This window comes from Electrona antarctica, assembly GCF_951216825.1.
Source record: "Electrona antarctica genome assembly, chromosome: 21".
Taxonomy (NCBI): Eukaryota; Metazoa; Chordata; class Actinopteri; order Myctophiformes; family Myctophidae; genus Electrona; species Electrona antarctica.
Genome location: NC_136802.1, coordinates 6942764 through 6957725, shown reverse-complemented (window position 1 = coordinate 6957725; position 14962 = coordinate 6942764). Strand labels below are relative to the sequence as shown.

At 48.3% G+C, this 14962-nt stretch overlaps 1 protein-coding gene across 1 annotated transcript in view; it reads right to left on the bottom strand.

Annotated features, from left to right (window-relative positions):
• The window catches only part of ppargc1a (peroxisome proliferator-activated receptor gamma, coactivator 1 alpha), a 53641-nt gene that overhangs the window by 16071 nt on the left and 22608 nt on the right, over positions 1-14962 (bottom strand). The window contains exons 5-7 of the mRNA XM_079490634.1: positions 14483-14528; positions 14171-14244; positions 4549-6127 (exon numbers count right to left, since the gene is read on the bottom strand). Of these exons, the coding sequence (XP_079346760.1) occupies positions 4549-6127; positions 14171-14244; positions 14483-14528 (1699 nt within the window). The remainder of the gene's footprint in view (positions 1-4548; positions 6128-14170; positions 14245-14482; positions 14529-14962) is intronic.

Below are 14962 nucleotides of genomic sequence, written 5' to 3'. Positions count from 1 at the left end.
GGAGCTCAACACTCTACATGTTCCCTGGGAGCTCAACTCACTCTACATGTTTCCTGGGAGCTCAACTCACTCTACATGTTTCCTGGGAGCTCAACACTCTACATGTTTCCTGGGAGCTCAACTCACTCTACATGTTTCCTGGGAGCTCAACACTCTACATGTTTCTGGGAGCTCAACACTCTACATGTTTCCTGGGAGCTCAACACTCTACATGTTTCCTGGGAGCTCAACACTCTACATGTTCCCTGGGAGCTCAACTCACTCTACATGTTTCCTGGGAGCTCAACACTCTACATGTTTCCTGGGAGCTCAACTCACTCTACATGTTTCCTGGGAGCTCAACACTCTACATGTTTCTGGGAGCTCAACACTCTACATGTTTCCTGGGAGCTCAACACTCTACATGTTTCCTGGGAGCTCAACACTCTACATGTTTCCTGGGAGCTCAACACTCTACATGTTTCCTGGGAGCTCAACACTCTACATGTTTCCTGGGAGCTCAACACTCTACATGTTTCCTGGGAGCTCAACACTCTACATGTTTCCTGGGAGCTCAACACTCTACATGTTTCCTGGGAGCTCAACACTCTACATGTTTCCTGGGAGCTCAACACTCTACATGTTTCCTGGGAGCTCAACACTCTACATGTTTCCTGGGAGCTCAACACTCTACATGTTTCCTGGGAGCTCAACACTCTACATGTTTCCTGGGAGCTCAACACTCTACATGTTTCCTGGGAGCTCAACACTCTACATGTTTCCTGGGAGCTCAACTCACTCTACATGTTTCCTGGGAGCTCAACACTCTACATGTTTCTGGGAGCTCAACACTCTACATGTTTCCTGGGAGCTCAACACTCTACATGTTTCCTGGGAGCTCAACACTCTACATGTTCCCTGGGAGCTCAACTCACTCTACATGTTTCCTGGGAGCTCAACACTCTACATGTTTCCTGGGAGCTCAACTCACTCTACATGTTTCCTGGGAGCTCAACACTCTACATGTTTCTGGGAGCTCAACACTCTACATGTTTCCTGGGAGCTCAACACTCTACATGTTTCCTGGGAGCTCAACACTCTACATGTTTCCTGGGAGCTCAACACTCTACATGTTTCCTGGGAGCTCAACACTCTACATGTTTCCTGGGAGCTCAACACTCTACATGTTTCCTGGGAGCTCAACACTCTACATGTTTCCTGGGAGCTCAACACTCTACATGTTTCCTGGGAGCTCAACACTTTACATGTTTCCTGGGAGCTCAACACTCTACATGTTTCCTGGGAGCTCAACACTCTACATGTTTCCTGGGAGCTCAACACTCTACATGTTTCCTGGGAGCTCAACACTCTACATGTTTCCTGGGAGCTCAACACTCTACATGTTTCCTGGGAGCTCAACACTCTACATGTTTCCTGGGAGCTCAACACTCTACATGTTTCCTGGGAGCTCAACACTCTACATGTTTCCTGGGAGCTCAACACTCTACATGTTTCCTGGGAGCTCAACACTCTCGCCTCTAGGCTTTAGACCACAAGGCTCTATGTTCAATCACAGGCACCGTGTTATGAATACTAGAGCAGTTATATATTTCTATTGAAAAATCCATTAATTAAGAGGGGGGAAAATAGCAGATTCACAGCTTGTAGATCGACTATTTCCCTTAGTTTGGGTCCTAGGGAGACTTGTGTTAGAGTTATCTTTTGGCTCTGGAGCTAATAAAAGGTTTGGGAAAACCACCGAGACTGATCTAGCGCATTGAAAAGGACACCCCTTGATCTCGGCCACGATACCAACGATAAGCCCACTCCCCACTTATACTACGATACCAACGATAAGCCCACTCCCCACTTATACTACGATACCAACGATAAGCCCACTCCACGATACCACAACGATAAGCCCACTGACTCCCCACTTATACTTGGGTTATGCACTCACACACACTAGGAAATGTTAATTAATACACTCATCTGTTAACAAATTACGTTATAATTGCGCAGTCCCAATTTAATATAAAAGCTATCTAAATTCATAAAGCCCAGCCCAGGGCACGTTGAAGCAGCTCCAGATGCTCCGCTACAGAACTTTCTCTGTATCGGCTGCTTCGCTCATTTACTACAGCAGTGCTGGCAGATACTGTATATTGCTTGTGTGCCGCTATCTATCTATTAGGGGTGTGCTGAAATATCGATATGGCGATATATATCGATACGTCCTCCCGCGATAAATAATCAATATTGATTAATAAAATATCGAAATTTGAAATGTTCATAATGAAGTGATGAACAACATGTTTAGAAAAGGAGGAAATGACAGCTAAAATAAAGCAAATCCCACCCAGATTCCACAGCAACCAGAAGTACTGAATTACTGGATGGGGATTTGTCCAAAGTCTCCAAACAGCTTTGTGGGAATACAAAATGCTGCATTTTTTCAGTTCCAAGTATTTTGTAGTTGCAGATATCGTGATATATCGTTGATGACATTTCATACAATATATCGATATATCGCAAATATCGCAATATATCGAATATCGTGATATTATCGTTATCGAGGGCCTAATATCGCGATATATATCGTATCATGGGGTACCCATATCGTCCCACCCCTACTATCTATCTATGTTGTATGAGGTATACAGTAGGTCAACTGGTCTCGGTGGCTCTAAGTCTAAAGCTTGTTTATCTATCTATGTCTTGTCTATCTATCTATGTTGTATGAAGGTATAGGTCAACTGGTCTCGGTGGCTCTAAGTCTAAAGCTTGTTACAGCTCACACTCTGTTAGCTCACGTTGCTTAATAATTTAACTGAGTCCGAGCATGCAGGATGGAGTTGAATTATAGAGTGGGAGACGTTTGGGCGTCTCAGCGAAGCACAGGCCCTGCCAGTGAGTTTTGGATCATAGCGGGGAGGAGGACCGTGTACTTGTAGGGAACTTTATAAGCAGAGAAATTGGATTCGGTGAATAAAGTTGCTCACTGAAGACTTTCACCAGAAAACTTGCTTGCAAAAGATAAGAGGGTTGCCTGTGTTCCCATATTCTCTATCGTGCTTGAACTTTAAACTCAATATTTTCCAGAATATTCTTCTCGGTATCAGTTTTAAATTCTGTGCAGAATAGCATTAAGACTTTGTCAATGAGTAACTTGGGCACAAGGCAGTGTTTTAAAGCGACTTGGTTATAGCAGAGAAGCAGGATAAGAGCCCGGCCTAGCTGCACAGAATAAAAACCCATGATTCTATTGGGCCTGCAGACTCAGTGAAGTGACCTTTATGTAATCAGCGCAAACAAACCGAGTCACTGGGGCCTGCATTCAATGAACAGCCACTGATAAACTGTGAATGTACTCGCTTCCCAGTCCATCGCAGTAACTGCGTTTTTTTTTCTAGCGCTGCTGGTCCTCTGTCAAAAAGCCCGACACAAACTCCCCCAGCTATGATCAAAGGAAAAGCATTGGGAAATGTAGTTCTCACACAGAGCTGTGGACGGGGATCAGTCTCTTTTGAGATGAGGGGCTCCGGGACTACATTTTGTGCACAGCCTGGATTTGGCTTTCATCTCAGGGGGATGTGAAAGATGGGGGGGGGGGGGGGGGGGGGGGGGGGTTCGCCACTCAGCAAAAACAACAGCTGCAGCTTAAAACAATAGCCCTGGCATCAAATGGAGAGAAACAAGAGTGTGTGAGGGAGGGAGGGGGGGGGGGGGGGGATGAGAGTCACGAAGAAGCTCAAACAAAACTCCCTGCCTGAGGAGGAAATCTCACACTGCTCTGTAAAGTCCAATGCCTTTGGGCGCCTGCACTCATATTTATAGTTTTCTCTCTCTTTTTTTCCCGTGGTAGATTTTCTTATCGTGTGCACTAGCTGTTGATCGTGATGTTGGGGAAATTCGACAATTCATTCAAGCAGAAAAACATGAATTTGTCCCCGTGTTGTGGGTCATTCCACCTGGTTGAATAAGGTGTTGGAGTGGGCTTTGACTAGTCATTGTCCCCCACACAGCCAGGCAGAATGCCTGGCTGGCATTCTCCCCATCTTTGACTCATACCCTCCTTTGTTCCAGGCTTTCTTATAAACACACATACATAATTATTCCTGCGTTTAAGCAGAGGCTAAGGTGTACCGTAGCATGTTAACAGAGGATCAGGGGGTCGATCAGGGGGTCAATCCTCTCTGACACCAGGTCTGACGACTGAGGGAGTCTGTGTGACTACACCCCCTGCTGTGGCCTAGGCCTGCTCAAACAGCTGTGAAGGGTCGACGGGGGCAAAGTGTTGGGACGTGTGTGTGCGTGCGTGCGTGTGTGTGTGCGTGTGTGTGCGTGCAAGATTAGAGTGCGAGTGCAAAGACACATTTACCGGCCTGGGCCGTGGCTCAACGGTCCAGGCACCTTGGCTGGTAATCCAGTCTGGCAGTGTGCCGCGGGTTCGACTCCCGATGGCCTTTACTGCATGTCTTCCCCCCATCTCTCTCCCCATTTCCTGTCAGCCTACTGTCTGTCCCTCCATAAAAAATATAAAATAAAGGCAAAAAAAAAACAGCTTACCAGGAGGAAGGCCGTCCGTCGGGCGAACTGGAAAGGGAGCGCCTCCTGTGGCGAGAAGAGGAACTCCGGGATCCGGAGTGGGACCGAGAGCGGGACCGAGAGCCGCTAGCGCCGCCGCCGGGCCAGCGGAAGGGTCTGCTGGGGGACAGGAGGAGGGAGGAGGGGGACGGGGAGGAGACGGAGCCTCGCGAGGGTGAGCAGCTGGACGGGGGAGAGCAGGAGGGCGAGCAGTCAAAGAATAGGCCCAGAGGCGTGCCCTCCCAGGGGTAGAGGGGGAAGCGGCCCTCGCGGCCCTCGCCCAGCTCTTCCAGCTCGTCGTTGAAGGCGTGGAACCCTGGATGCAGGTAGCCTCCGGGAAGCCTCTGTGGAGAACAGCCTGGATGCAGGTAGCCTGCGGGAAGCCTCTGTGGAGAACAGCCTGGATGCAGGTAGCCTCCGGGAAGCCTCTGTGGAGAACAGCCAGCGTCCTTGAACCCTGGATACAGGTAGCCTCCGGGAAGCCTCTGTGGAGAACAACCAGCGTCCTTGAACCCTGGATGCAGGTAGCCTCCGGGAAGCCTCTGTGGAGAACAGCCAGCGTCGTCCTTAATGTCGGCCTTCTCGGGTGGCTGCTGCTGGGGGTGGGTGGTGCTGTTGTTGTTTTTGTCCCCCTTATTGCTGCCTGCTGTTTCTGGCGCCCCCTGCAGGCTGCCGCAGATGGCCTGCGGAAGATGCAGGCCGAAGTGCTTGTTGAGTTCCGCTCTGATCTCCTGGTCGCGCAGGGGTTTCCGGGCGGCGGCCGCGGCGGAAGAGGGCTCCTGCTGTGAGGAGGCGTGGCCGGCACGCGTGGCGGCGGGGGTCCGCTGCTCCCCGTGACCCCGCCCCCGGGGAGCCGCCGTCTCTGGATTGGCCGCGGAGGGACAACTCTGCCGCAGCTGCTTAGCCAAAGTAGAGGATGATGAGCATGACGATGCGGTGGTGGAAGAGCATGACGATGCGGTGGTGGTGGTGGAAGAGCATGGCGATGCGGACGACAATGACGATGAAGAGGAGGAGGACAGCGGCAACATGGCGGCCGAGTCCTTACATTCCACACGATGCCTGTCCTCCACCACCACGCCGAATGGAATGGGAGCAACGCCACCCGGGGTGGTGGCTGCTGGCGCTGCCGCTGTCGTCGTGTGTGCCGTGGTCACGGCCGCGGCGGCCTTCTTTGATGCCTGGCAATAGTCGTGGTCGCCATAACCGCGGGGCGCCGCCCGCTTAGCGTTGCTAGTAGCGCCGCCGCGATGCTCCTCCGGGCCGCCGCCGCCCCCCGACACCACCACCGCCGTGTGCAGGGTGGGGAGGGCGGTGGACGCCTTGCTCAGCTGGGCGTACAGCTCAGTCTGTTCGGGGCCCTTCCTGCCTGTGCCGGGGCCCCCGCCCAGGGCGCCCCCCGGGGCCCCCCCCAGAGCGCCGGGGCCCGCCTCGCTCTGCAGCCGGGCCCTCTTGCACGCCAGGGCCGAGGAGGAACATGAGGACAACTTGGATTTGAGCGATGCTTTAAAAGGGTTCTCTTGACTGGCTTTGTGTGGGGGCGTGGTAGGTGGTGTCAGACCTGGAGAGAGAGAGAGAGAGAGAGAGAGAGGAGGGGGGAGGGGGTGGTCAATGAAAAGGAATGGAATTGTAATGCAAACCTGCCCTCGTGTTCGTCCACTCATCCATAGCTCCACGGTCAGTTTATGGACAGTGGACACACACAGCCCTGATTAAAATATTCACTTTCACGTGGCCTAATCCTGATCCCCATTTTATTGCAATCTTGACAGATTAATGTAATGCTCGGTGTAACTTAATATGCCAGCGCTGTTACACGGATGACTTGCCATCCCCTTCCTCTCTGACCTTGGGCAGCAGATCCCCCTCCTCTCTCTCTCTCTCTCTCTCTCTCTCTCCAGGAGAAGAGAAAAAAAGAAAGAAAACATACCACACATCGCTGTAGACTAGAGGACAAATAAAGCATGTGATGAAGGGAAGGGAAAAAAAGTTAAAGGACAACTTCAACCAAGGTTCATGTTTTAGGTTGTTATTAGAGAAAGTAAAAGATGAGCGTTAATCTTTCTTCATTTGCTGCTTTCTTTCGATTTAGGGATTTTAGCCGTTTTTGACAGGGGGGCGGGGGCATTCGAGCATGGGGCTAAATATGTATTTCTTTACAAAATATTATGGTGATTTCTTTTTTATTATTTACTATAGTCCTAATATACCCCAGGAAATTACATCTGGCCACGGAAGATCACAGGATCTACTGAATGTGAAGGTAGCCTATTGGGGGGAAGCCACACTGTGTGTCATAGGCTCAATATGTCAGTTTGACACATTCAGTAGATCTTGTGATCTTTTGTGGCCAGATGTAATGTCTTGGGGTCTAGTAGGACTATAGTAAATAATACAAAAATAAGTCGCTATAAAATTTGGTAAAAAAATACATATTTAGCCCCTTGCTCGAATGCCCCCGCCCCCCTGTCAAAAACAGCTAAAATCCCTAAAACGAAAGAAAGCAGCAAATGAATTTTTTTTAACACTCATCTTTTACTTTCTCTAATAACAAACTAAAACATGAAACTTGGTTGAAAAAAACTAAAGTTGTCCTTTAAATCCTGGGTCGGAGGAACGATACTTGCTCTCTACACTGACTGGACAGCAGCCAAATCCATCTGAATAAAAGCATAGACTTGGAAAAACGTGGTGAATCCGTGAAGACGTGGCGTGTTGCTACCGTTACTAAATTATACGTCACCTTGCTGCTACTCAACGGCATCATGCTATACTGCTCTTTAATTAACCCATTTACACCTGAAAACGATTAAAAAAAATGTCTTCTAATGTACAATACCCATGTTTCTATGTCAGTGGTTCTCAAGAATTTCCATGTCAAGGACCACCAAGATTATCTGTATTTGGCCGCCGACCCCCCATCTGAAAATATGTTGTTCCGGTGACCCCCCCAGAAGCAAAGATTTGAGCTAAAAACATTCGCTCTGAAAGAATATATATTCAAAGACTCGCCACATTTTCATGATTTTTCAAAAAATAGCAGACCTACAGACCTGTAGATCTGCTATTTTTCAATGGCTAAAACATAACATAATGCTTTAAAACACCAAACGGGGTTCCCGCCCAGAATGGGTTAATTAAGTACATCTCATTATGTTTACTACTTCAAAGGTATATGTCACCATTTTAGTACTCCTCATGTATACAGTCTAATGTCACTCACTATATGTAAATAGATAAACAGACAGATATACAGTGTGTCACCACCACGTTCAGACTCCCTAAGTACATGTCACCATATTGCTGCAGGTATATCCATATATCATAGCATCATGTCGACATGCTGTTGGCACGCGGCGCCGTGCTCTCGACATGGAAGCTTGGCATGACGGCGAGCTAGCTGCCTCGTCTACTGTGAAATGGAATATGCGGAGGTGCTGCTGGGCGATGGCGACGGGTTGCCATTCTACCTCAGATGGCACCTCCCCACCGTGTGTACCCAGGCCGACCCCCACGGCAGATTTACGACCAGACCAGATGGCAGTTATATGGGCGAGTCCTGAGATGAGCCCACTTTATGGCATTGTTAATGCACTCACACAAACGGGCGCCGCCGCCGCCACCGCTATACCCCCGTTCTCTTCCTGCTATATGTTTTAGTCTCGTTCCATTCTCCATTTCTGCCTTCTCTATCTCGCTGTCTGCCTGCCATCCATCCATCCATCCTCTGCAAATCAATCTCTCCTTTCTTCACTTTCCGTCCCTCAGCATCTCTCCTCTCCTCCTCTCTCTCCTCTCCTCCTCCTCTCTCCTCCACTCTGTCTCGGGGCGGTACGAGTCTGTCCACACACAGACGCAGACACACACACACACTCGTTGCTGCTGCTAAACACTCTTGGTGGAGTCAAACTCAGACGCTTTGAAACACCCACACTCTCCCTTCTTCTTCTTCTTTACCTTCCTTATGCATGTACATCACTCTTCCCCCCCTCGCCGGCGAATTGCACCAAATGACAGCTATTAGTATCACATCCTGTGTAAAGAGTACGCCACCCAGGGAGGCAGGCAGGCGCGGCATAGAGAATGCAGGAGGAGGCGATATACATGGATATAGGAAGCCCCTTTTCCCCCATGTTTCGTACGCCTGATCCAAGGACATATCATCCCACTTATTATCTGGGTTTTTCGACAGTAAGGATTGCATGCTTTTCTCCTCCCCTCTTTCCCCTTCCCCGTCTCTGATATAGTGACACTAAGGGTTGTTGCCGTGTTCCACAAAACTGAGGAAGCCAGCTATATATATAGTATATCTATATCATTATGCCAATGAAATGAGCTATGAAAAGCAGGGGTGGGGGGGTGTGGGGGGGTGTGGGTGCCACAAACTGCCTGAGGAACTTCTGTTTCACCGACGAAGCGCCATCTGTCCAAAACAATGCTCGCGTGGGGTCGTAAACTAGGGGCCATTAGCAGCGGTGGGCGAAATAAATCAGAATTAGATAAATATGTGCCTCTCAGTCCAACCCGCCGGTGATGGATGCACGCTGCCCGCACGAACACCAATCATAACCACCGAGGAGACACAAGACGGAGAGAGAGGGAGAGACGGAGAGAGAGGGAGAGACGGAGAGAGAGGGAGAGACGGAGAGAGAGGAGAGACGGAGAGAGAGGGAGAGACGGAGAGAGAGGAGAGACGGAGAGAGAGGGAGAGACGGAGAGAGAGAGGGGAGTTTAACCACCGAGGAGACACAAGACGGAGAGAGAGGGAGAGACGGAGAGAGAGAGAGACGGAGAGAGAGGGAGAGACGGAGAGAGAGAGAGGGGAGTTTATCCACCGAGGAGACACGAGACGGAGAGAGAGAGGAGAGACGGAGAGAGAGAGGGGAGTTAACCACCGAGGAGACACAAGACGGAGAGAGAGGGAGAGACGGAGAGAGAGGGAGAGACGGAGAGAGAGAGGGGGGAGTTTTCTAATCTGTTTCCGTTCCGACTGTAAATTGCGAGGAGACCTCGGAGCGAATAACAACTCGGGGCTTAAAGCGTTGATCCGGCGGTAAGCCATGCAAATAGCAGCACCATAGACCACCCGAGTGTCACCAGATACAGTAATTAAAGACAACACGGCGGCAGCGCAGGGTAAATCTATTAGCCTGGCAGAGATTAGGCCTTAACAGTCAAAACCCTCCGGGGGGGCCTTTTCTGCCTGTTGTTGTTGTTACTACTGCACCTCTGAGGGGCGACACCAAGAAAACATGGACCAACAAGTATGTTACCGTTGGTTGTTAATCACCACATACAGCTGAAAATAAGTTGCGGAACACAAAACCGTTCCACTAGCAGTGAAGTAAATAGGTTTTCAATGTAATGGAGTCCCGGGATGGTCTTTTAGAATGAGTCCCAGGGACATTCGATGAGTCCCACTTCAACAACGTTAGGAGTCATATTTTTGCCATTTTTACAAATTGCAGCATTTATCTCCCATTTCATTTTATATGGTTATAATGTGGTTATATTCATGTAGAAAACAAGAAGAAATGATTATTATAACTAAAGCTAGCAAAATAAACTAGAATAAAAAACAGTACAGTAGTACAGTAGTGCATCCCGTGGATGCAGAGGTCGTTGTTTTATTGCGTCCCTTAACTATAAACTGCGTTTTGGGATGCAAAATGCACCCTATTTTAATCTCAGCACTAGTAAGTTGCACTGCCTGCCTGCCCTATACACCGTGGCTACGCCCCCTACACCGATGACACACATCTAGGTATACCTAACCGTGGAAAACTTTTACTACAACTCATATACGGTAGTTATAAATAAATAAATGAGTAGAGATGATGACAGACACGCTGCCAACAAATCACGGAAAAGTTTCCAACGGCTGAACTACTGACCCGTCTCAGGTCTTGAATGAATGGTGCCACCGCCGGCCGCCGCCCACTTGGCTGGCTTCCACCTTCGTTATCAATTACACCGCCGGCCGCCATAATCTCTTTTGTAGTGGAATGCTACTTTGGGTTTACTAAGGACACGTCACCTTTGGATCATAAAGCTTTCACCAACAACCGCTACTCGTCTATCAGTGGCTGGTAGTAAAGATACTCTTACTACCATCCCCTACTCGTCTATCAGTGGCTGGGGGACTCGGGGACTATATAATCCCCAAGGAATTCTGTTCTAGACGAGTCCCTTTCGGTGCATGATGACTTCTCCACAGTGGTGTAAAAAAAGTAACTAAGTACTTTTACTTAAGTACTGTACTGCAAGTACAATTTTGAGGTATTTGTACTTTACTTGAGTGTTTCCAATTTCCAGTACTTTTACTTCTAACTCCACTACATCTCGGAGCCAAGATTTGTACTTTTACTCCACTACAATTATTTGAAAACTTTAGTTACTTTGGAGATTTTAATTTTGATTAGAAAACATACATTAACCACTTCAACCCTATACATTTCGGCCATTTGAAAATAGCCGATCTACAAGCTCACAATGCGTCGCGTTGCGACGCATTGTGAGCTTGTAGATCTGCTATTTTCAATAGATTTTGTACACACTTTGAACTTGTGAAATGGCATATTCTGCACAATGAGTACTTTTACTTTTAGTACATTTTGATGCCAATACCTTTGTATACTTTTACTCAAGTACATTTTAAATTCCATACTTTTACTTATAGTAAAACTGTATAGTTCTAAATTGCAGTATTGGTACTTTTACTTAAGTAAAACAATACTTTTTCCACCACTGCTTCTCCATCTAATAAAAAAGGCTGCCCAGGTGAGGGTCTCTGTTTGCAGGACCATGGCGGAACAACAGAGCCAGAACCGGCCTGGATTTGGCCCGCGGGTCAACAGACTAACCCACATGCAGTAAAACAGGACCAAACATTAACCGTGCCTGATTGCCCCGAGAGCTTAGCCAACATCCCCTCCCCCCCCCCCCCCCCCCCCGGTCTAGGTCCCCCACCTCCGCGTCCCCTTTGACCCCCTTATGCTTAAATAACGCCAGGGGTTAAATGGCTAGGGTCAACAGCAGGGTGGCCGTAGGGCCTCGCTGGGTGTGCCACGACTAAACTTCCCTCGTTTGAGTGTTGAGGGCGGCGGCACGGTGAAAAGAACACATCACCTTGACTTGCAGAGGACGGACGTCAGGCGCGCGGACGTCGTCGAGGGCCATTTCCCCCCAGCTCTGGTAAATGAGTACCATGCAGCCAGAAAGAGGCTCACTCACGCAACACCACACATTGTGGTGTGAGGGAGAAAAGGGCAACCATTTTGTTTTTTTATTGACCTAGGATGATTAATCTTAGTGGGGCGATGGGGGGGCGGAATAATTACCTGCTTAATGCACTCTGGGAGAGAGAGAGAGAGAGAGAGAGAGAGAGAGAGAGAGAGAGAGAGAGAGAGAGAGAGAGAGAGAGACAGAGAGAGAGACAGAGAGACAGTGAGACAGAGTCAGACAGAGACAGAGAGAGACAGACAGAGAGAGGGAGCTTGATGTTGGAAGCCTTGGCTGACATTCACGTCGTTTGGCTCCTTTTAATTACCTTTCTGCCTATAGCTTTCCTCTTACACAGTTAATTAATAAATATATAATACACGAGGATGATGATGATAACGACACTCGTGATCCCAGAGCACAACGACCCCATTTGCAAAATGGCATCCAGGCCATAAATATCAAATCTTAACATGGGAGTATTACCCACATGTCTCCTAATCACATTACCTGTCCGTACGGGGACAAAACAAAAAGGAGACCGCAGATTATATTGGGGCAAAACTGAATTACGTGGCAAAACCAATTAAAACAATAACACTGCCATATCAATGTTCCACTGATGTATCGGCTAAGTGAGCCGTCACAGTAAAGAGAACATTAAGATCTAAAGGGCGAGGAATGGCTAGGAATGGATGTTATTAACCACTTGAACCCCCATCATCCATCTTTATAGGAAGCAGGCACCCTTACGCATTAGAAGGACAATATTAGTCACCAGAACCAAAGATGTGTATACAGTACGTTAAAATGAAATAATTTCTTATCCCACGATTTTGCAACCCATTCTTTCACCCAGTGTCAATTATCGAATGTAATCCTGGGTGCTACACTTCCTCTGCCAACCTGGGGGGGGGGGGGGAACCTCATGCTTCCTTCTATGCATGAGGAGTCCAAGCTGCTTCTTTTCACCTGACAGGGGAGAGTTTCCCTGGCCGGACATAGCGCGTGGAAGGAACACGTTATTCCGACCAGTTCCATTCCCCTCCATCAGGCGCCTCGGCTGGCCAGGGGGAGGCAGTTTAGAGACCAGGATTACTGCATGTTTTGTGTTAGGATACCTACCCTAGGGGACACGGGGAGAACATGTGAGGGTACCTACCCTAGGCCTAAGGGACACGGGGAGAACATGTGAGGGTACCTACCCTAGGGGACACGGGGAGAACATGTGAGGGGACCTGTCCTACCCTAGGGGACACGGGGAGAACATGTGAGGGTACCTGTCCTACCCTAGGGGACACGGGGAGAACATGTGAGGGTACCTGTCCTACCCTAGGGGACACAGGGAGAACATGTGAGGGTACCTGTCCTACCCTAGGGGACAACATGCAAACTCCACACAGAAAGGCCCTTTCGCCAACCCCGCCTCGGGTAAAAAAGGAAAGTGTTTTAAAAGGGAAAATATCCCTTTAACACGTTGTTGACGCATGAAGAGAAGCGAGAGGAGGGCCAGCGAGAAGGAGGGGGTGGAACTCGCTAATAAAACCCTAAGGAAATTGTAAAGCCTAATCAATACCTGGGCACATAAAAATGTTCTCAAATGGCTTCACCTTGAACTCTGAACCCTAATGGAACTATCAGCACGCTGGGAAAAGTACTGAGGCACTCAGTACAGGTTAATCCATGACTAATGATGGCGTAAGGGAACTGCGTTGCGAAATATATATATATATATTTGTGTTGCTCGTTTTGTTCTAGGAAAAATACAATCCCATTAACCACTTGGAGCCCTATTCTATACTTTAGAAACATTTAGAAAATAGTGAAAATAGCTGATCTGCAAGATGCGAATGTGTTGCATTGAGAGCTTGAAAGAAAGAAAGAAAGAAAGAAAGAAAATCGAATCTTTAAAAAATCACACCCATGTGAAGTGAGTGGTGCAACTCCGTGTGGGAGTCCCTGGGGGGGGGGGATCCTGACCCACAGGAACGCACCCAGGGTGCCGGCCCGATTCCGGCGAGCCGCCCCGCGTCCGAAACGGTTGAGAAATGACAGAGTTACCGTGTGGGGGTCCCTCTACTGTACCCTGTACTGTACTGTACTGTACTGTACTGTACTGTACTGTACTGTACTGTACTGTACTGTACTGTACTGTCACTGAACTGGCACACCCGAAATCCCCATATATACAGTTAATATGTGCGTGTGTGTTTGTGTGTGTGTGTTAGGTTGCGCACAGGTGGTGAAAAACAACCATGCTGTTTTCGTGCTCAGGACACCCAGCCAGCCAGCCAGCCAGCCACCCACCCACCCACACACTAGCTCCATAAGGTAGTGGTTGCACCACTCAAAAATATATGTTTAGATCCAAGGTGGAGCTTACCTGGGGTTCCAGCGATCTCCACACTCAATGTGCGTTCAATGGTTTTGTTCTCAAACGGTGATCCCTTGTGGTCACTGCAAGACAAAAAACAGTGCATGCAGTGTTTTACTTCTCAGGTGAGAGGGGGGGGGGGGGGGACTTCATGTCAGCCTTTTTTGTGATCAAAGAAATGGAAATGAGAAGTTGCGCAAATGCCTCATCTTGGGTGCTTATAGTCTGTATAGTTTTCTTTCACTTTGTGTCTTTTTCTGTTTTTTTGCCTTTTGTTTGTTGTTGCCTTTAGAAGAATGTGGAAAAACTTCTCACACTTACTTTGGAGACTCTGGGGTCAAAGGAAGAGGCAAGTTGGTTGGTTTGGCTGTAGAACACAAAGGGAGCATGGGTAATTATTGACCTAGTTACGGCACTCCGAGCAGACGAGAACAGGTCCACATTCTGCAGAAATCAATCTTATATATAGGATCATTAACAGCAGGTATTGCTATACGAAACACCCATCCCCAATTGGAAAAAAAAGTCTCAATCTACTATAAAACTGCTATTTTTACACAGAGAGAGAGAGAGAGATTTTTAAGATTGAGCCCATTTGTGAAAATAAGGTATATTCTCTCAGCATTAGACTCTGTGAGGCAGGATGAAGTGATGGCTACATGATGTGCTTCAGGTAAAACACACAGGTGTTGGGACAAAACATAGAAACCATTCAAAGACAGACACACAGACAGACAGATAAGGCTCATTCATAGTCTGGATTTTCGGTGGTGAGGTGACCACCGGAGCTGAAATAACGCT